The sequence below is a fragment of the Adiantum capillus-veneris genome, chromosome 6 (genome assembly GCF_014529385.1).
Source record: "Adiantum capillus-veneris isolate H3 chromosome 6, ASM1452938v2, whole genome shotgun sequence".
NCBI lineage: Eukaryota > Viridiplantae > Streptophyta > Polypodiopsida > Polypodiales > Pteridaceae > Adiantum > Adiantum capillus-veneris.
The window spans coordinates 82,300,706-82,321,595 of NC_140936.1; the positions used below are offsets into that span (position 1 = coordinate 82,300,706).

At 42.3% G+C, this 20,890-nt stretch overlaps 1 protein-coding gene across 2 annotated transcripts in view; it reads left to right on the forward strand.

Moving 5' to 3' along the window:
• The first annotated feature begins 14,535 nt into the window (after positions 1–14,535).
• Positions 14,536–20,890, forward strand: part of LOC147455787 (universal stress protein A-like protein) — a 90,439-nt gene continuing 84,084 nt past the window's right edge. Inside the window, exons 1-2 of one of the 2 annotated variants that reach the window (XM_086514448.1) lie at positions 14,536–14,947; positions 15,804–15,925. In XM_086514448.1, the coding sequence (XP_086370574.1) occupies positions 14,740–14,947; positions 15,804–15,925 (330 nt within the window). In that variant the 5' untranslated portion in view covers positions 14,536–14,739. The remainder of the gene's footprint in view (positions 14,948–15,803; positions 15,926–20,890) is intronic. The other variant, XM_086514447.1, reaches the window with a different exon arrangement.

Sequence of the window (20,890 nt, forward strand, 5' to 3'; positions counted from 1 at the left end):
GGGTTATCTATTCGACATGCTGATAGATTTTTGGAGTGCAGCCAGAAATGTATATTTTCCAAAAGAATTTTTTTACCACCCAGACCAAGATGTTATGAGGGCCATTTAGATTAAAGTAGATTGTTGGATGAAGTTAAAGAGTGGGAACAAAGAAGAAATGCATCTGAAGTTTTGACATTTTTCAAAGAACATTTAAAGACAGACACTAACACTGTTCAACACCCCCTTGTTGAACTTACACCATCTTTTTATCCAGTCTAAACATTTTTATGATATGCATATGTCTTGTCCAGTGTATTCTATTTTTATTGAAGAATATTATCTGGTTTGGAGTGTTTCACATCCTTGAGTCAATTATCTTTAGTCATTTCAAATTTGTCGTGTTATACGGGGTATTTCAAAATTGTCTTGTGGTTCAATTGGGTCTGGCAATTGTGATTTTGTTTAGTCGCATCAGTTGTGGTTTGATTTAAAGAGACAATGACGTCTTATGTAGTGGATGAGAAGTTGATGTACCTTGTGCATCTGTGAGACTGTTGAATTGTGAGGATATATATTTGCCAATGATATTGAATATTTGTCTATTTGTCCATTGCAGCTCCAAGAGAAAATGGCCGATGAAGAAGTTTGTGGCACCCAATCAGTGCATGATGATCAACAAAAAGCGGCTGTTAATGCATTTCAGTGCATGAAGTCTCTAGCACACGGTATGTCAGCATAGAAAGCAATGCGCACTGCTCGACGACTCTCAAAATGGGAAAATCCAAACCACATGCAATGGAAAGAGATCAATAAAAAAGTGACGAAGGACATGATCAAAACAATATGGCCCTGTGAGGACGCAGAGATCAAGAAATAAAGGTGGAAGGTATTGAAGTGCCTCCATGGTGCGATCAAAGAAAACACTGAGAGGATCTACTTGGAAGTTTATGGCCATCCACTGCACAATGCAAATTGTGCATTATATTTTACAAAAATGTTATATGTTCACTTTGTGCAATAACGACCAGTAGACTTTTCATCAAAGGAGACAATTGTTTCCACTCACAATATCAGGGAGAGTTGTGTGACTTTCACCCGAGATGAGTTGGCATTGATAGTGGAAGGCGCCAACCTACAATGAAAGAGAGAGAAAGATATTTACATGACACAACTGGTAGAGAAAGATGTAGAAATAACATGGCTTTCTATAGCCATGAAAGGGCATAGGGAGATAGACATGCCAATAACCACCCAGCCATACCTATATATAGGCAATTGGCCCTCCTATATATACCCCTCTACCACATGTGTATCTATTGGCCCTTGGCCAGGGCCGTGCCCTTCTATAGTCCTACCCTTGGCATGACATTACTCGCCCCTTGGAGAAGCGTTTTCGTCCGTGAAAACAAAAGTGGTAGGATCTTCATAAGAACACTAATGTTTTCCAAAGTGGTGACCGTCATGGATCCAGCTGTTTGTTTGATCAAAACACGGTACATTAGGAGGTTCAATGAAATCAAGAGTAACATCGTGATTTTGCACATTGTTGTCCTTTTGGAACCATCTAGTGCGTAGACTCCATTTAGAATGCACATGAGCATGCTTAAACGAGTTATCACAACAAAGATGTACCTGAAATAGTACCTCTTTTCACTTTTTGTGAAAGTAACTTGCTTAAATAACTCATCAGCCAAGTATTAGTCCTTGACTTGTTCTCAAATTTCATCAGTAAACAATCCCACCATAACTAGTGTTTAAAGTTGAGAACCTGATTTAAACATGAAGAGACTAAACCTAATCGCAAACATGCTTTATCTCATGGTAAGCAAACTCCAAATAGAGCAATAAATGCGTATTAATTGGATTGCATGGTGCTAATGTACGCACTTGCATATCATTTAGCACAAGATTACACTTTGTAATTTTCCTATCCCCTTGGATAACTGACAATACTGAGGTGTGTTTCCCCCATGGTTTACAGACAGCCGTCCTAAATGACTGGTAAATGGAAATCACAATATCGTATAACATTGCTGACGAATCAACAATGTCTAGAATAACCATCGTGGTTAACTTGAAAAATCCACAAACACTCAACCAAGCCATGACCTCTATTGGTGATTAGTAGACCCAAAAGTAATCTCATAGAGATACTGCACACAGAGTGCAAAATGCTTCATAAGCAACAAATTGATGAATATGCATGCTGTTCCAAATTAGCCTTTGCTAAACACTAGGGCCCATAACACCTACTGTGTATTCAGCAAAAAACAGATCCGAACCTGTATATCCATGATCATCCTTGCCAATACTTATGGCAAATGTGATGCGCCTAGCACACATTAAAGAGGAATGTAAATAGTCTTGAAAAGAAACTAAATACTTTCAGTTACAAATATTTGCAAGCCTTACTAAAACGTCTGAACCATAATAGAAGGTGAAACAATGATCACTTCTAGGTACAAACAATGAAACTTTTTCATTAACAACTCATAGCCTTTCTATATGTAAAACAACCATCTGTAATATTGTTTAGCAGCACTTGTACCTTAACAAGTCATTCTAAGTATCCGACAATTTTTGGCCACTGGAATTGCTCCTGATACGTCGTGTTGAAAATGGTCTAGAAAACAAATTGGACGAGCACTTAGGGACTTTGTCGTGACACATTCTTGAAATAGTGGGCGCCAGTGTCAGTCCCAAAGACTCATATCCTCCACATGTGAAATATGTCTCATGTAAGAATGTCTGAAAAAAGAACATTCTTCAAGTACAAGATGTACTTGTGTGTGGAGGTAACTGCAAACACTCTACGATGAGAGTGAGAGGGACCCTCATTAGCCTTGCTCCACACTGGCTAAACCGAACTCCTTGAATTCCTAGACCATGTTGTATCCCATGTGACAACATGTGCCAAATCAAACCCTACAAGTGGGTCTATAACTGCACAATGCAAAAATTGATTTTGGACAGTACAACCCAAATGGCTTGGCTCTTATATGATCGTGTCATTTCTATTAAGAGAAAAATTGGATGATAACATAGTGTGCGCATCCGACGTGGACAAAACGAACAAAAAAGAAATAAAACCAAATTAGATGCATACCTGAAGGTTGAACTTAAAGTTCACTTATTCATGTTTAAATGCATAGGAGCACTAATGGAAAAATGAAAAAATAAGCAACATTGCAATGGAAACCCTGGGTGTTACCTTTGCAATCCAAACCCATTGGTTAGAATCTTAGTAGTCAAACCCCTTGGCTTGACCTGTGAGAGAAACTGCACAAGTAGCAGTTAACGGTAACTAACATAGTCGACCGTGTACAAAAATGATTGGATTTGTCCACTACCCCGTGGTAGATTGCGGACGTCTTTCCTTGAAAGTGCAACTGTGATAGATCAAAATGTGATCTTGAATGCCGATACCTGCTAGGTCTTACCCCAAAACTGTGCTTCCATAGACACTCGTAGTGCTATAGAGAGGGCAGGAAATCCACACAACTGAAATGCCTAGCTCTTATAGACAACCATGTTGTCTCAACTGTTTGCTGCCTCTAGACTCTGTGGTATAGATCAGCAAATGTGAGTTTAAGATTATCAAAAAACTCAACTTGAGCGTTGCACTAAAAACATGTAGTGAAAAAATGACACCCAAAAGATCCGTAATGACAAGACTCTTGCATGTCCATAAAGGTCGATGTATTTGATGTGTACTCTACTGGGCAGATCTGTTCGATCTTAAGAACAATCACCCAAGGAATGCCAATAGTTGGGTCTTATCCAAGATCTGACAATGGCTCTTAGCCAGCCTGTGTGTGGCTCATAGCCCTTTTGGAAATTAGTGTTCAATCGATGAACCGATGAAGACTAATGCGAATGGCATCTTGGCCAAGTTCTAGCTGAGCATTAGAGCACCTTGGCTCAAACTGACTCACAAGCAAAACATGTATTAAAGAGTTTCTTAGCAAGTTTTCCTTATTCTGAGAGAGAGAGAGAGAGAGAGAGAGAGAGAGAGAGAGAAGGAGAGAGAAGAAGAGCATGCTAGGCTAAGGAACTTTCCATAAATTTCTAGAGTGGGTGTCCACTCTGTGTGCTCTTACACATCTTATGCCTTACTTGCATCTTATCCTGTAAGCACGCAATAATCTGCATGTATAATGCTCGCATCGAGAGAGATAACAGAAAACACAAGTCATAGCTTGACCTACTTACCATGTATGGGGTCTTGACTTTACAAAAATGACTTAAAAATGGCACTTTGCCTGTGAAAGAAGCCCTAGATTTAGGTTCATTTTAATTTTGGTGTGTGTTGACAGCAACCAAAAATCATGTTAAACAATCTTGAACTTATCTTCTCTTTGACAGAGTTGCGAGTGGGATAGCGGAAGCGTATTTCATGAGGCGGTAGAATTGAACCCACCTAGCTAGCATGTCTTGCATACAGAATTTTAAGCCCTTGGCGAGAGTGATGGCCTCAAACGTGAGAGCCAAAACCATAAGTGCCTTGCTTCATATAAAACTGTCGTGTATAACTGTCAAAGCACTTTGCTTGGCACAGCGACAGTAGGTACCAAGTAAAGTGTAAACATGGGAAAAGAAAAAAAAAACAAGACAAACTAAAACTTGGCTAATCTGGTCGTCCGACTACCACCAATTGTCATGAAATATGGAAGAAAAAACTCCTTCCAAACCGGCTCATAGCCATATCTGCTTTGTGAGAGAGAGTTTCGCATATGCATATACGCCCTCGTGTATCCTATACACCCATCTGGTACGTAATGAAATAACCTACAAACACATTGCCTAGTCCTTCCCAATTTTTTTCTTTTTTTGCTCATGGCATATGTCAAACGTGGGGAGTCTCAATGCAAGATACAGGAATGGAAGTCTTGCGTCATATAATTACGTCTGGCCCCATTGCCAACAAACGCTATTGGCGATAGATGTCATAGCAAAGATTCGAGCATGTACCAAGAATGGAGCTTGTCTACTTGTACACCGGATTGAGAAGGTATGTATGCTACTTGCTTAGCGTGATTACTGTTGTCCTTGACCGTATAGGTTTATTGTGAGCAGTTGAAAACTCGGACAAACTTTCCCTAGGAACCATGTTCTTAGCAAAAATTCAAATCCAAAACTTGAAACAATCAGCATCTCAATCTGGAACAAATGGTCAGGCATGCCAAACACCTTTGCCGCCTGCCCCCACAAGTCTAGCAATAGGCCATGACAATCTCCTTGAGATGCTGAAATATTGTCGGTTTGCCTTGCCTTTGGAGAATGCATCTATGATCCTCGAATCAATAGCAATAAGTCTTTGCTGTTTTCTCTGTGTCGGGGTTGTGAAAGTGGAGGGATGTGAGAAAATCGCCCAAAAACCAGGTCGAATTTGCATGTCGACCGGCTGTGGATAGCCTTGTCGACCCTAGTCGTGGGCTTCAACCCTTAATTTGGGTGGGGGTGCCTCAAAATTAGGGTGGCCAGTCACAAAAGTTTTTTTTTAAAATCGAGCTTTGTTTCTGCAAAGCCATGGCAGCGCCCGTGAGGCATAACATGTGAGGCCGAGCAAAGGGTTGCATGTCGGGCGTTGAGCCTGTGTCGAAATAGCCTCCTACTGCCCCTGCGACCCTGTTGAGCCCGCCCGCAAGGATTTTCCTGCACCTCAACCCTGTGAGCTTCTCCTTGCTAAGCCCCCGTGCACACGGTTAGTCCTTGCTTTGTCTTCGGCCCCGATTAAGTGGCCATGCCCGCAGTGCCCCTCATGTCAATCTCGACCTCGACCTTTGCATGGCATAGCATGCAAGCACGGTCTCCTCCTCCATCGCGGCCACACACACACACACACACACAAAGAGAGAGAGAGAGAGAGAGAGAGAGAGAGAGAGAGAGAGAAACTCGCATGAGAGAAGAGAGGCCTTGCTCTCGCATGAGAGAAAGAGAGAAGCCATGCAAATCTCCTTCCCCTCCCCTCCATGGCTGCTCTCCCCTTGGACAAACCAGCATTACATTGATCAACGGTCTTCTTTGAACATTTGACCAACCATCACTCACAATTGTGCATCCTGAAAGCGAAATATTTCCAAGTATTATTTGCCAACACGCTCTTTGACTTTGATGTAACATTTGTCCAAGAAAAATTTTCTATCATGTGATAAGAAGGAGCTGAAAATCCTGGGCCAAACTCACCGATTTTCTTCCAAGCAGCCTTCGAATGATTGCTATCTACCATGACCAAAGCACTTCCAGTGGAGAATATTGCTTTGGAGAGTGCAGTTTGTGCTTCTTCTAGAGAATGCACTAGAAAGCTTTGATGTAATGATTTTTTATGCATTTGACCAAGTCCACCTTCATTGTGACACTTAAAAGGAACATTGCTTGAAATTTTCTCCCCCTGCGCAAGCTGTTCTCTAAGGTTAGTTAGCGTCACCACAGGGTCTACGGAGTTAATATTTGGCTTTGACAACTCTTGACTTGTAGACACAGAGCTATATATTTATTGTCTCTTGCCACCCTTTTTGGTGAGCTCTTCTCTCAAACGCTTTGCAATTGTAGGTGCCTAAGGATGTTCACATTTCTTACAACTCTTTTTAATGCTACCCAAAAAATGGTCCCTAACACATGGTGCACCGCCTGATTTTGTTGTGAGACAAAATTTACATTTCCACTCCATATATCGGCCGCATATGTTGTGAGCATAATCCCACTCTTTGCCAGGAGCTTTTTTATTATTTGGCTTCTTCGTACCACTTGTGCCCACATTTTTCTCCATTGCTTTTAAAGTAAAACTCAAGACAAAATAACCAGATGTTCAGTTTTTTAAACATTTTTCTTATTTTCAATATATATTAAAAAACCATTCACTATGAAAGTAACCAAAATGCACAATATGACATTTTTAAATACACGTTAGTCAATCCACATATCGATCACCTATGTTGTGAGCAAACATACACATTGCAATACACTCTATGCACATCATAATAACTACAACAATGCTATGAATTTTTCAATGCAATTATTATCATGATGATTATTTATATGTCAACTTTGATTTGCAAACAATAAGACACATATAATTCAAATGCTACAAAGAATAATTAACTTCTACACTGAACGATGTCAGTTGTTTGCAAAAAACAAACGAAAGCAACAAAATATATGATTGGTCATTTCATGCACTAATAATCTGTAACATTTAATGGCCTAGTAACTTGTGTGTAGCAAAAAAAATAGCATGAACATAGTGAGCATTTCATTAGAATAGATTCCTAATGAGAATAACAAGAGTGCTTGGGTGGAGAGAGCAACAAAAAGTATAACACCTAGTTAGGTAGCATGAACAATACTTTAAAAGAGAGAGAAATTAAACTATTGACAACAGTTGAGGACCGGATTTACATGGATCCAGTCCCCCCTCCAAAAGGCTTTGTATTATGGTTTCTCCCATCAAGAGAGACATTTTATAATACAATTCTTTGTGTTCCTTCAATACGAGCTAGTGCAATGAAGATGGAAACTTCAAGCACTAAGCAAAACACTTATTAAACACAACATCAATTCCCTCATGGTCTCAGACCCAAGACCTCACACACCTTCGAAGATGGTGAGAGCTAGCGAGGTATGAGAGTAGATTGAAAGGAAGAAGGAGTAGTCTTACGAGAAAGATGTACAATCTCCTTACATAATCACTCATATTAGCATAGCTTAGCTTAGTAATTAGCATGGTAGAGGAGATGCGCATGCATTGAAGCTTGGCTCTTGGTTGGATTTGCATCACAAAGCCAAGAGTTGTTGGTGTAGGCCTCCCTTCTCACAAGCTTGGAGTAGGTGGTAAGCTTTCCATTAAAGCTTGAGAAGGAGAGAGAGAGTCTTCTTGCTCCACACATGGACTAGTGTGAGTGTGTATGCAATAATGCCTTGAGAAAATCAACCCCCTCTCTCTCTTGGTCGATCCCTCTTGCTATTTGCTCATGCTCACACCCTATTGGACCTCTCCGGGCTTAGCCAATGGGATTTCAAGAGCATAAGTCATACCCTTCTGACATGTGTCCCCCTTTCCCCTTTTGTGAGAGCTTTAGGTAATCAATTAATCCAACTAAACTCTCATTGGACCCCTTTGTCTCCTAGTGGCCAATAGGAATCAGACAAGCCATTGGGTTGCTGAATGCTCATTGGACCCCTTGGGAGACTGTCCAATAGTCTTCTAGAGAGCTTAATTCCTATTGGTTCTTTTATTAAGTGTTTTTAAATTAATTAAACTAGATTTAGTCTAGCCTAATTCTCATTGGTCCACCTCCATGGCCATCCAATAGGATTTGAATACACCTTGTGGGCATCTGGGCTAGGGAGCTGGCATGTGTCCCTCTTTCCCTTTGTGTAAAGGAAGCTTGTGAGTGTGTGTGTGTGTGTGTGTGCTTCTCTCTCATCCCTACTTCCAGGGCTCGCTCCCTCCTATGTAGGGATTATGAAGACTTTTTTTACACACACTAAGCATCCAATTTTCCTAGTGTTTGACTTTGGACACAACCTTTGAATTTGGAACCTTAGCATTTTGAAAGTCTTAATGGGCTGAACCTTAGGGTCTTTTAATCCCATTGTTGCACATTGATATTTTGCAGATGGCCCTCCCTTTGGTTCCGTATTTTCCCTCCTTTGGATCCCTACTGTGGTGGCAGGTCTACCAGCTTAACCAATATTCTAGCTTTTTCTCCCCTGCACTTCCCCATATTAAATGATCGGTTTAACATAAGAAAATAATTTAGGAGAATTAGATATTAGTTATTATGACATTGAGAAATGTCCTGAAGAGCTAGGATATAATGTTTCTGACTTCATAGGCCATGAAATCCGTTAATTTGGCAATGTTCAAGGACACTTTTTGAGATTCTACTCCATGACCAAAGGCTGGTGAAGATGGGATCTCCATTTCTTTGATGGGGCCAGGTATTTCCTCACCAAACATTCTTTCAATCAAGAAAGGTGTATGCCCACTTTCCGATGTTTTGACCTCACTTCCTTCCCTAATGATACTAGGTATGACCAGTGGGTTGGGATCTCCTTGAGGTTGCGGTTGTGTGGGGAACACCGTGTCCGTAATCCTAATCCACCTAGTTTCTATCTCAAGCCCTCTTTGGGTCTTCTCTACCAAATTCTTTAAATGCTTAACTCGCTCAATCTCCTCTATAGGGTTTGGGTAGGTTCCAGTTTTCTTTGTGGTTCCCTTGGGTTTTGGTCCTTGTGGCTTCTCTTGGAGGCTCTCGCTTGATTTAGTTAGCCTTGAAGACATTCATTGCATCATCGGTGATATGGGAGTGGTTTCCTTATGTCTTTCCCTAATCGTGTCTTTGCTTGATTTCCTCTCGTGGTGGTCCTCATTGATTTTTTCTCTTATGGTGGAAGTTTTAGTCTCCATGATTTCTATTGAATCGGAATCATCTTCAAGATCATTCATATAAACGAGGTTATCACTGGTCCCTATGTTTGTCTTTGAATTAGGGCTTGAATTCCTAGCTTTTAGTGATTTCTTCCTTCGTGTTTTCTTCTTTCTCGCTCGGCCAATCGAAGCAGCATTTCTCTCTTCGAGGATGTAATTTTGGTTTTGGAGCATCGACCGTGTGAGTGCGTTCACTAGTACTACAAGGTGTAGTTTGTGGTGCCCCATCGATAATCTCAATCAAGTTCAATGGTGTAATCTTTGGTGCATTTGGATTATTAGGGCATTGGGCAATCAAATGATCTATGCCACAACGATTACATGTGAATATTGGCATTGCTGATGTGCTCCCTTGACGTTTTTGCATTGGCGCAACATTCCTTTGCATTCTAAGAGGACACTCAACTACTCATGTGGTCCACCACATTCATAACATTGAAGAGGCGGTCTCCTGGAAATGATATTGATGTTTTGGCCTCTTGCTGCAAGAGTAGTAGCTTAATATACATGCTTGACTTGTCCCCAATGGTCCTTCATGTAGTATTGGGACACTCCTCAAGAGTATCTACTCCATAGGTGATACCCAATTCTATCTCTTCTTTGCACCCCAAATAAGTACTAGATGGCTCACAACCTGCTTGGTTCATAGGGGTAACTCTCGGGTGCGGAGGCTGCAGTTCTAGCACTGGAGGGGGTAAAAGTGTGGTTTGGGCAACATTTTGGGTTCCAGGGACCATATTCTGCGATGGTTTATCAATGGGTGGGGTAGGCATTAATGCAGGAACTCAAGGCGATCCTATCTAGGCTGAGGGTGGTCTATTTTCCATTACGTGTTTAAGCACTAGGCAATCCTTAGCTTGATGGCCATACCTACCACATGCATTGCAAGTCCTGTTAAACTATACTCTAAAGGTAGGGCATTCACAGGTGCTATGTGGTCTCAAGCAAACAGAGCACCATTGTTGCTACCTTCTTGGATACATGTGATTATTTTGGAGAAAATGATTATCCCTAAGGCTTTCTTGGATAGCCTTGATGAGATCGGCCAAAGTCATATCAAATATCTTTGGCTCTTTCATGATTGGATTTAGGGTCACCGTCTCATGCCCAATTGCTTGCGAGCTGGTGGATTTTGGCTCAACAGACACTCTTTCACCTTCAATCATTAAATTGTCTTCCAATTGGATTGCATTGGTGGTGACTGCTTCCCAAGTAGTGATACCTCTAATGACTAGGCCATTATAGATATCCTCATGTCACAGTCCCCTAATGAATCTATCGACAAGTTGGTTATTGTTGAAACACTCATTTGGATTACAACGAGAATTCAAATGGTTCAAACAACTAATAACGTCTCTCACTGACTCATCTTCCTCCCGTTGGGCTTTATAGAGTTGAGATGCTACGTCCCAAAGCACTCCCTCTCGTATGTACTCTTTCAAGAACAATCTCCTAAGAGTAGAATAGTGTGTGCGCTCTTCATTCCTTAGGGTTCTATACCAATCCTCCGCCTTCCCACTTAGAGTCAAGCTTAAAGATTTGCACTTATGAAGTTCATTGTTCTCTTCCATGGAACCACATATGTGTTCAAATCCCTATATATGCTTTCTAACATCTCTGTCTCCATTGAATTTTTGGGTGAGCTTGGCCACTTGTAATGCCTTACTTCTAGTATCTCTATCAGGCGTGCTACACATATTTTCAGCAATAGATCGATCGATAGCTTGAGAATGTTGTAGAGGCGCTCTCGAAACTGCATGTGGAATGGGGATTGGCGTTGGGTTTGGCATATGGGCGATTCTTGGGCTCCAAGCTTGGCACGACGTTGCGCTATGTGGTGGCCCAAAGTTCATATGTGTGGCCCTAGGCATAGCAGACACAAGATGTGACATGTTAATGCTAGTTAGTATGGCTCCAATGAAATAGGGGCTTGGATAAGGTGGTCGTGGAGAGTAAGTTGTTGAAACAATTGGGGATGTAGGAGCTACATGGGCATGCGGGCCAACGAGTATATATGATTGATATATACATGTAGGTATTGTTGTAGGCATTGTGCTACTAGGTAGGTGATGCTTTACTAACGAATGAGGTCCAGGGTGTACTTTTTGCCATGCTCATTACCGGGATAGGCATAGTAGTCGTAGTGTCTTTTTGCCATGCTCATTACCGGGATAGGCATAGTAGTCGTAGTGTCTTTGAGGGAAAGATGAGCTAAGTTTGGAAAGGTAAAACTATTTCTTGTTGGCTCAGATTGTATCGAGACTCTAGGCGAAACAACATATGAAGGATCCATGGGACTTACTGAGGGAGTCTCCATTTGTGATAGGGTCGATTGTTTTGCCTTTCCCGTATCCAAGAATTTCATAGGACCCATCGAAGGAATGTTAATTTCCTTGTTTTGCCTCTCCAATTGGACAACCCCATGGATGACGTCAAAGACCATCCATTGCCGCTCCTCTAGACTTGTGGCACTAGACGTGGATTATACAACCTCTAACCAACCCACATGGTATGTGTAGCCCGTGTACAGGTTGGCCAAAGTCTCAGTTTGCAGGTCATACTCCCAATTTTCAGTGAGAAATACCCCCTCTAAGCCTGGAGTGTTGGAGGTTCCCCTTGAAGTGGAGGCATTATGGTTACCTATGGTCTGACCCTCAGTGATTGCTAATTCGGGAGCATGGTGCTCATCTGGCATGATTTTTTTCATAGGGTTCTTTGCTTTCATGGCTCAGCGTTGCTCCATTATACGTAGGCTCTCAATTTTCCTTTCCGTAGCTGCTTGCATATATTGTTCAACCTCTTGTACTTCGACAAGACTCCTACCATTGGGTAGTAGAACTTCAGAGGGTGATGTCTTGGTAGGGTCTTTAGTGAATGCAGGGGGTAGAATATCAACATGGACACTCTTGGGGAGTATAGGGTCTACATGAGAAGTCAAAAGCGAATCTACCTCCCCATCACCTTCGTTTACTTCACTAGTTATAGGCTTCGAACGAGTGGCTCAACTAATGGTTTCCATTAGGTAACTAAATACACTAGCACTTGGGTGTGGGACCGAGACAAGTACATTTGGTTTGTATTTTCCGGGTATGGGGTAGGGTGTCCCTCCCTCATGTCAGAATCAGAGGAAGAGTCACTAGACACCACGGTGTGTGGGTCTTAGGTTGCACTACATTGGGTCCTAGCCGAAGGAACCTAATGTGGGTGGATAATGGGTTCCTGTGTAATTTGAGGCATTCTCTAACTGCTTTGACTCTAGCACTCGTTTAGAGCGTAAATACATGTGATGTGCGTATCCTAAAAGTGTTGACAAGTACCCTAAGAGGCCTCGCCACTAGCTATTTCGATCGTTTTTACTTGATTTTTTTGTTTTTTTGAATCCTTTTTTATGTGTGTGATGTGGTATGGGTCATGTGATAGCTCGAAACGACTGTATCGATCAGAGGGATGTGGCGTGCTTTACATCATAGTATTCTACTATCGAAAACTCTTGTAACCACTTGGGCGTGTAGGAACAAAGCTTAGATCCCACATGCTTCCTTTTGCCCTTGAGAAGTGGGATATATATATATAACATGAGACACACTATTCCTTCACTTGAAAGGAAGCTATGGAGGACCCTACGTCCTATATATAGGCTCTTTTTTTTCTCGCCTACACGAGGGCTAGTTGGAGTCGTTTCTTTCTTTTTGTGTCAATTCAAAAAAGAATACAACTGCTTCAACATCGTTTCTTTTTTTTTGTTTTCTTTTTCTTTTCTTTTTTTTTTTTCATTTTTGTTTTAATTGATTTTCAGAGATATCAACTCAGAATTTGACAATAAAAAAACTGCAACTAGCATAACTTAACAAAGCCTAAGTTTATATAAAAACAAAAAAAAGGCAACATTGCCATACAATAAAATATAAACAGGAATTGCAAAAAACAATAGAGCCTCGATTACCCGAAAAAACAACACAACCGGCTTTAACACATCCAGATCTACACAGATAGACAACACACACACACAGACACACTTCTTAGCCTTCCAAACATGCAAAAAAATAACCTCAACACAGATGTAGGTTGCAGTTGGAGCTTGGTGCAGAGTGGCTCCCCAACAACGATGCCAAAAATGTCAAATGCGGGGAGTTTTTCAAGGTCGTGTTCGAGCCAAAGGAGCTGCAAGCACACAACTTGTACACACAGACAAGCTCTATGACTACAGATGTTGTGTCACTCACCTCCTGCGTTGTTGTTGAGGGAATCGTGCGCGCCACAAGAGGAAGAAGCTGCCACTGCTCTCGTCCTCCTCGCTCCCGTCGTACTTATGCTGCTCGATTGCCTACGCCCTCTCTCTCTCTCTCTCACACACACACACACACACACACACACACTCAATCTCACAGACAGACATAACAAGAAGATAAGGCAAGAGGCAGCTTCATACGTTCAGAATGATTAAAAAACTAGTTTTACAACCTTATCTATGGGTTGGGTCCGTCCCTTCCACATACGAGCGTCCACATTTAGCCAATTGGCACTAAACGAGTTTGGTGCGCAGTCTAGTGTGCCTCTCATCGATGATCACCAGCCGTGGATTATACACCTATGGGACCGACAAGTCCGATCCATATCTGAATACAAATAAGAATAATAAAGATGACACGCAAAGTTAACAAGACTATATTCTAAAGATTATAGATCTTGTGGCGATAGCTTGTAACTATGTCTCGTGTGAACTTGTTGTCACATGTGGCCAATGACTATGTTTGACCTAGCAAGTAGGTACTTTTTTTTTGGTTCCAAACGGCCATCCACCCACCCATTCATCTGGAGAGATACATATATTCTGTTCAATTTCTTGCAGCGAAGTCATAACGAAGAAAAGTTGTTGGCTATGTATGCAACTACTTGGTGTGTTGAGAACCCAACTGCGGCCTTGGCTGCCATCTCTATGTTATTGTTCAAGTGCATATTGTGATTTTTCGAATTAGGGTGTTTTTGTCGACTGGTTGACATGGGCGGCGGGCTAAATGTCCTGTGCAAAAATGTGCAAAAAATATCTTTGCATACTGTACGTGAAAGTCAAGAGGCTCGTTCACATGACAATTGTCAAGGGCCAAGGCTATGCTTAGACCAACAGCATCCGAATCATAGGGTGCATATGAAGTCTTCCAGGAAGGACACATGGCCGTCCTCATTCAGAATTTCAGACATTGCCCATCTCGTGTTCACCAGCATCACTATTGCAGCGAAAAGAAGAACCAGAAGAGGCGCGCATCAGACGAGCGACGAAACGAGTTCAATCAAATTAAGAGCTTCTACTTCTCACAATCCTCATCATGGCAGCATCATCATCTGCTGATGCAGACAAAGACGCTCCCACTCGTATTCTGCTAGCTGTGAGCCAATCTTCCATAAAGGGTTACCCCTTTCCCTCCATTAGCAGCATGGCGGCCTTCCATTGGCTTGTCGAGAAACTTATACACCCTGCTTGTCGACCCAAGTTCAAGCTTCTCATTCTGCACGTCCAGGTTCCTGATGATGACGGTAAAGCTTTCTGATCTGAAATCACAAGCTCCACTTTGCATGCCTACGTTGTGTCGCATGTCTGTATATTGAGATGCTTTTTCTTTACCCCCTACTGAGGTGTGTGTAGCTTTTTATTTCCAAACATAACCCATGTATCATAGATGTATGTAAATTCGTTTAACAAGCAGTACCCAGTTTTTGAAGAAATCTTGTAAGCTTTGGTGTCAATGGCTTTAGACTTTAATCCTCGATGCACATCTATACCTTCTAAGTACATATGTGTGACTTCATGCCTTTACTGACTAACTTGTTCCATGATGAACTGCTATCCAGTTCAATGATTGTTTAGAGAGATGAAAGCTCTCTGAATGCTCTAGGTTGTGAATTGTTAGATATAATTATACCAAATATGACATCTGTATGCGCCACTGGTGCCTTGTCACACGATTCAAACCATATACTCACAGATGCACACATCTACGAAGCTCTATGAAAACCTTCTGTTGTCTAGCTCAGGGCCATCGTCTCCTCAAGCATGAGATACTCCCCAAGGCATCCACCCTGGCCCAGTCTTGTTCCTGCTATGTCCGTGGCTACGTGAAATGATGTGTATCTTTTCTTTGTGTTTGCACAAACAAACCATGGAACTGTTTCTTGGGTAAGGCCAATGTGACCAGGGCGTGTGGATGGATAAAGCCCCCGTCCATTGCCAGCCAGCTTGCTTGATGTTGATTACACAATGTTGAGAACATGTCATTGCAAAATAGTTTTCTTTTCTATGGGCTAGGTTAGTGTAGTGCAGGCACATTCTTTCAAATGATGCTTGAATGGGAGTGGCAGTGAAAGACTCATTATTTTTTCTTACTTTTCACAGCTTTTGATGATATGGATAGCCTCTACGCTACTAAGGAAGATTTCGAGGCTATGAAACATGAAGATAAAGTGCGGGGCATCCATTTGTTAGAGCATTTTGTGCATTTATGCAATGAAATTCAGGTATGCACAGATTCTGCTTGTCCTTTGGTGGTGATGACCGTTTGTGTAAATTATAAAACCACAGCATGTGGTGCTCCGTGAAAATGGTTTGCAATTTTGGTGTCACTGCCAGCAATTGTCTTATGTTGATTCAATTGTTTAGGTTGAGATGCATGTTTTACTCACTATGTGTACATTTTGGCTTGGGTTTGTTAAGAGTTTCATCTGCTGTCCGGTGGTGGCTCTAGCATCTCCCAAGAGCAGTTTATGGAGTAAGGGCTGTTTTGTGGCTGTCCCCGACTGAGTTTGTCCTGGGGTCAGAGTCTCTTCTTATCTACAATTTTCCCTTTTTATCCGGCCAAGAACCAAATTTGGTGCCTTGGCTAGTTTATTATCTCATGAGATGATGTGGCATTTTTATAGAACGCCCCCCTTTTATGAGTCATGGTGAAACCGGCCTGTTTAATCCAAAAAGGGCGGTAGACCTTAGACTTAAACTTTATTTGCTTTCACCCATTTAATTTGTCGCCCACTTTACCTGTACTTTCAAGACACAACAAAGGGGAAAGGGATACAGGTTGCTAGATCGCACCTGTATGAGAAGACCGACACCAGATTGGCCCCTAAATAGGCGCCCCTTTCGGTATTTCTTTATTCTTTAAAAGAGGGAATAAAAGCTGTGGATCCCTACAAGCTGCCCCGCACAACCCTGGCTGAATTTCAACTGTTCTGGCCCGATTTCGGTAGCATAACTGTACTAGGACCCTTCACAGTCAGTATTTCCACGCTTTGGATGACTTTCCTGACGCATACGGACACTTTGCAAAACCTGGCGAGAATCTGCAGTGTCGTGCAGCTCCGCTCCCATGCTAAGAAATATGCCAAGAAGATGCAGATCGAGCTAATTGAAAGCATACTTGATTAATGGTCAGTGATGAGGGCTTGTTAACAGGCAAAGTTTAATGATTAATGTATGCCAGATGCGGCTTAAAAGAGCCAACATATGTCTTAATGATGCCAAAAATGAGTATGCTTGAAGTGAGCACAGATGGAAGATTATGATCTAGAACTGCAGTGCTTGAAGTGCTCTACCGGCCTGTCTTTACGGCTCGTCGATTGGAGCTACGATGCAAAAGTTATGGTAGTTTGAAGTTTAAGTCGATTGCAGATCCGTACCGGATTGGGCTGCAAGATTGGGCAATTGCAGCTGAGGTGACAAAAATGAAACGAATGCACGGCCTTGAAGTGCTCACTTTGTGGAGCGTGCCTGTCTTTTCAGATCAGCGATCGGAGTTCCGGTTGCCAAGTTATTGACCGTTATAGATTCACCGAGGGTCGATTTCGTATCAGTCCGGTCCGCTCGGTCAGTGTGCCGTCTTGGAATTTTTGAGCTTCATTCAGGTTTTGCAATGCGGAAGCAGTAATAGCTTGAGGAGTCTCATGTCTGGGATGCCATTTCATGCAGTGCTTGGCCGGCAATAGTCATGATTGACAATGCTCGACTAGCAGGAATGAAACTCTTAACACTCTTTAACCGAATGTGATAGGAAGGACTTACTTCAAAATTCAAATGCAATCACTCATACTTGCATCTAGCAGGCTTGCGGCACTATTCAAGACCATTTACGGCCACCAAAATTCACTGTGATATTGTTAGTCAAGGACTGTTGGAGCATTGGGTGCAGAAAATGCTCAACATGACAGTGGGAAGTCGATTAGATTTTATGTCTGGCAATACCTCGATTGACTGTCGGCAATGCATAACAAATGTGGTGCCCTACGAGGGCCTAAGCTCGCCAATAAGTTAATTTGGCCGCCCAAAGGCCACCAAAGGGAGGCCGCTCGCCCAAAAGCAAAGGCAAGGCCGCCCACTATGAATGAAGGGCCGCCTAGGGCAAGTGAACAATCCGCCCAAGAACATTAAATCTAATGGCCACCCTAAAGTTTAGTGGGTGTGTAAACAAAAGAAGGAAAGAAGGAGATGGCGGGCAGAAGGGGTGCGCAGGCAGCGTGGAGGGAAATGAACTCGAGCAGGCCAGTGTGGCGCTCAAATGATGGTGGCGAAGAAGCGAGAAATCGTCAACTTGCTATGGCGAAGCCATTCGGTGCTGGTTCCAGGACGTTTGATGCTGCTCATCCCCGTCGCTTGCCACGTCATCGAATAAGGTCACGCGCCACGTCAATGACACCCGGCGCCACTGCCAAGGGGACACACACTATTATTAGGACACTTTTTGCATGCTGAGTGTTGGCAAGAAAACGAGAGAGGAGGAGGGAAGCTTGAACGAAGCAAGCAAGGGAGAAGAGCTTGAGGGAAGCTTGAACGAAGCAAGCAAGGGAGAAGAGCTTGAGGCAAGCAAGGAGGGAAGCTTGAATGAAGCAAGTAAGGAGGGAAGCTTGAACGAAGCAAGCAAGGGAGGAGAGCTTGAGGCAAGCAAGGAGGGAAGCTTGAACGAAGCAAGCAAGGGAGAAGAGCTTGAGGCAAGCAAGGAGGGAAGCTTGAATGAAGCAAGCAAGGGAGTAAGCTTGAAGCAAGCAAAGGAGTAAGATTGAGGCAAGCGAAGCAAGCAAGGCGAGGAGAGGAGGGTAAGCAAGGCGAGCTCTCTCTCTCTCTCTTGATCTCTAATCCAACCAAAGCAAGGCGTGCTTTCTCTCTCGGCTTGCACAAGGAGAATCTCTCTCTCGATTTTGAGGGCATGAAAGAAGCAAGGCTTGACCAAGGCAAAGCTCTCTCAAATTCTCTTTTGATCTCGTTCTCGAAGCTAAGCAAAGGAGAGCTTGGACGACTATAAACCCCTAAGCTATCGGGGCAAGTTTGGCAGATCCCTTAAGGGAAAGTGAAGGAGTAAAATTGAGGATCTGTGAAGGAGGTGAAGAACAAGAAAGACGGGGGGGGGGGGGGGATTTTGGCAGATCTCTCTCAATCTTTCTCTCAATTAAGCATAAAAAGGACGACAGAGGCGATCAGAGAATGCTACATAAGAGATAGTTTGCAGAGAATTTTGGCAATAAATGAAGCATAAAGATTGAGGCACTGAGCAAAATTAGGTAAATGAGGCAGATAAAGCGACAGAACGTAATCTCTTTCACCGTCATCAGCTTGAAGTTTGATTAATTATCTTGTTGAGGCCCGGTGTCGTTAACGGCCCGGTTAATTTTGTAAAGCGGGAGCTTAAACTCCTCGTAAGCAGATGATCCAAGTGACGGTGTTGTTAACAACCCGCCTTGGTTAAAGATTAAGTTGTACTCAAGCGTTAATCAATTAATTGATGATTACGGTGATTTCCAGATTCAGTTGCATCTATTGTTCTTGTTCTCTCTCTTTCACACCTCCCACAGCCAGAGGCCCGGCGCCTTCCCGGCTCACGTAGCGAACACATATTCCCCGACTTCTTTGGTGAACCTGACGCGAAACGAGCCGGGGTGGGAGGTAAAGATGGAGATGCCAGAACAGTTAAAGCAGTTTATTAAAGATTTCAGTGCCAATGGATTTAATAAAAATCTAGCAGTTGCAGATTTGCCAAAAATGATGGAATTGGTTCAGGGGTATCTGCAGGAAGCAAAAGCCACGCAGATAAAAAAGCAGATTGGTGATGCTATAGAGCTAGCACTTGATGCTGTATGTGAGCAGTATTATGTTTTTCAGGGATATGATCCAGAAGGTTTTATTGCTTGTTACGAAGCTGAGATGAAGAGCCGAAATGTTCTAGAAGATCGGATGATTGCAGCTTTTGAGGAGGTTGTAAACTTGGATTTTAAGAAGCAAGTTCAAGAACTGGCAGAAGAATATCCCACACGGTGGGAGTATTTTGCAGAGGAATTTATTTACGAAAGTTCAAGGATTCTAGAGCGGGAAATAAAGGAGATTACTGAACGAAATAAGGTTGTTTTCAGTAAAGGTGAAGGGGATCAAATGCAGATCCTCAACTATGATGAATTCTGGGAGCATATTTTTGCAAGAAGTAAAGCCAAAGAAAATGCTAAGCTGGAAGTAAGCTTAATTTGAGCAACGAAGAAAAGGTAAACAATGAATTTAATGCTGGAACAGATTTATATGAATTTTTTTCAAAGATTGCTCGCATGGACGCTACCTCTAATAATGGTTCCAGTGAAGACAGACTGTACAGCAAGTGGTTTGCAAGTTGTTGACCTTGACATGGGTTATTCTGAAAGAGTTTATTAAACAGATGAACCTCTACAGGATGTTACTGAAGCTATTTGCACTGAAGGATAACATGTCTACTACAGATGATTGCATAAATAAATCTATTATATACAGAGTAGCTGATGAAGTGACTAAGATTGTGGACCCAGCATAGGATGAGCCTGAGGATGTCAATGAACCTATGATTGCTACTGACAATATGCTTGCAGATGATGCTATCACAGAAGAGGATGCTATAATCGGCAAATTTTTGTCTAGATCTGAAGGAGATGTTTATGGCAGTATAGAAGAGCTTTCTGATGCATATACCTCTTCAGAGGGGGTGCTAGATGAGCCTTTACAGCTCTATAATGTATTGCTAAGTGCAGATGAGGAAGTAGAGGATGATAGTGATGAGTATGAAGATTGCTTAGATCATGGTGATTGTGAACAGGTTATCGACAGGGATTTTACATCTATGCTTGTACATGGGCTGCATGAGGAGATAACTCCCACAGTCTTGATTAATGTTGAGACTTCCAAGGGTGATTTTCCCGAGGATGTTATGGATGAAGATTTACAAGATAAAGCTGTTTTTCATGATCAAGATGAAAACCACCCAACAGGTAAAAATTCCTCTAATGATACAGGTCGAGAGACTCCCAAGGTTTTTCGTGATGGCTATGAAGCTAGAGGGGGTGCTGATGCTAAATCATCCTTTATACTGCAAAAAGTGCACAGGGTTTTTCATTTCCTTGGACAATGTGCCTGGATTTGGATGCTATTCCTAATGATGCTTATTTCAGTGATGTCTTGGCTTCCAGTAAAAGGGAGTCAGATTT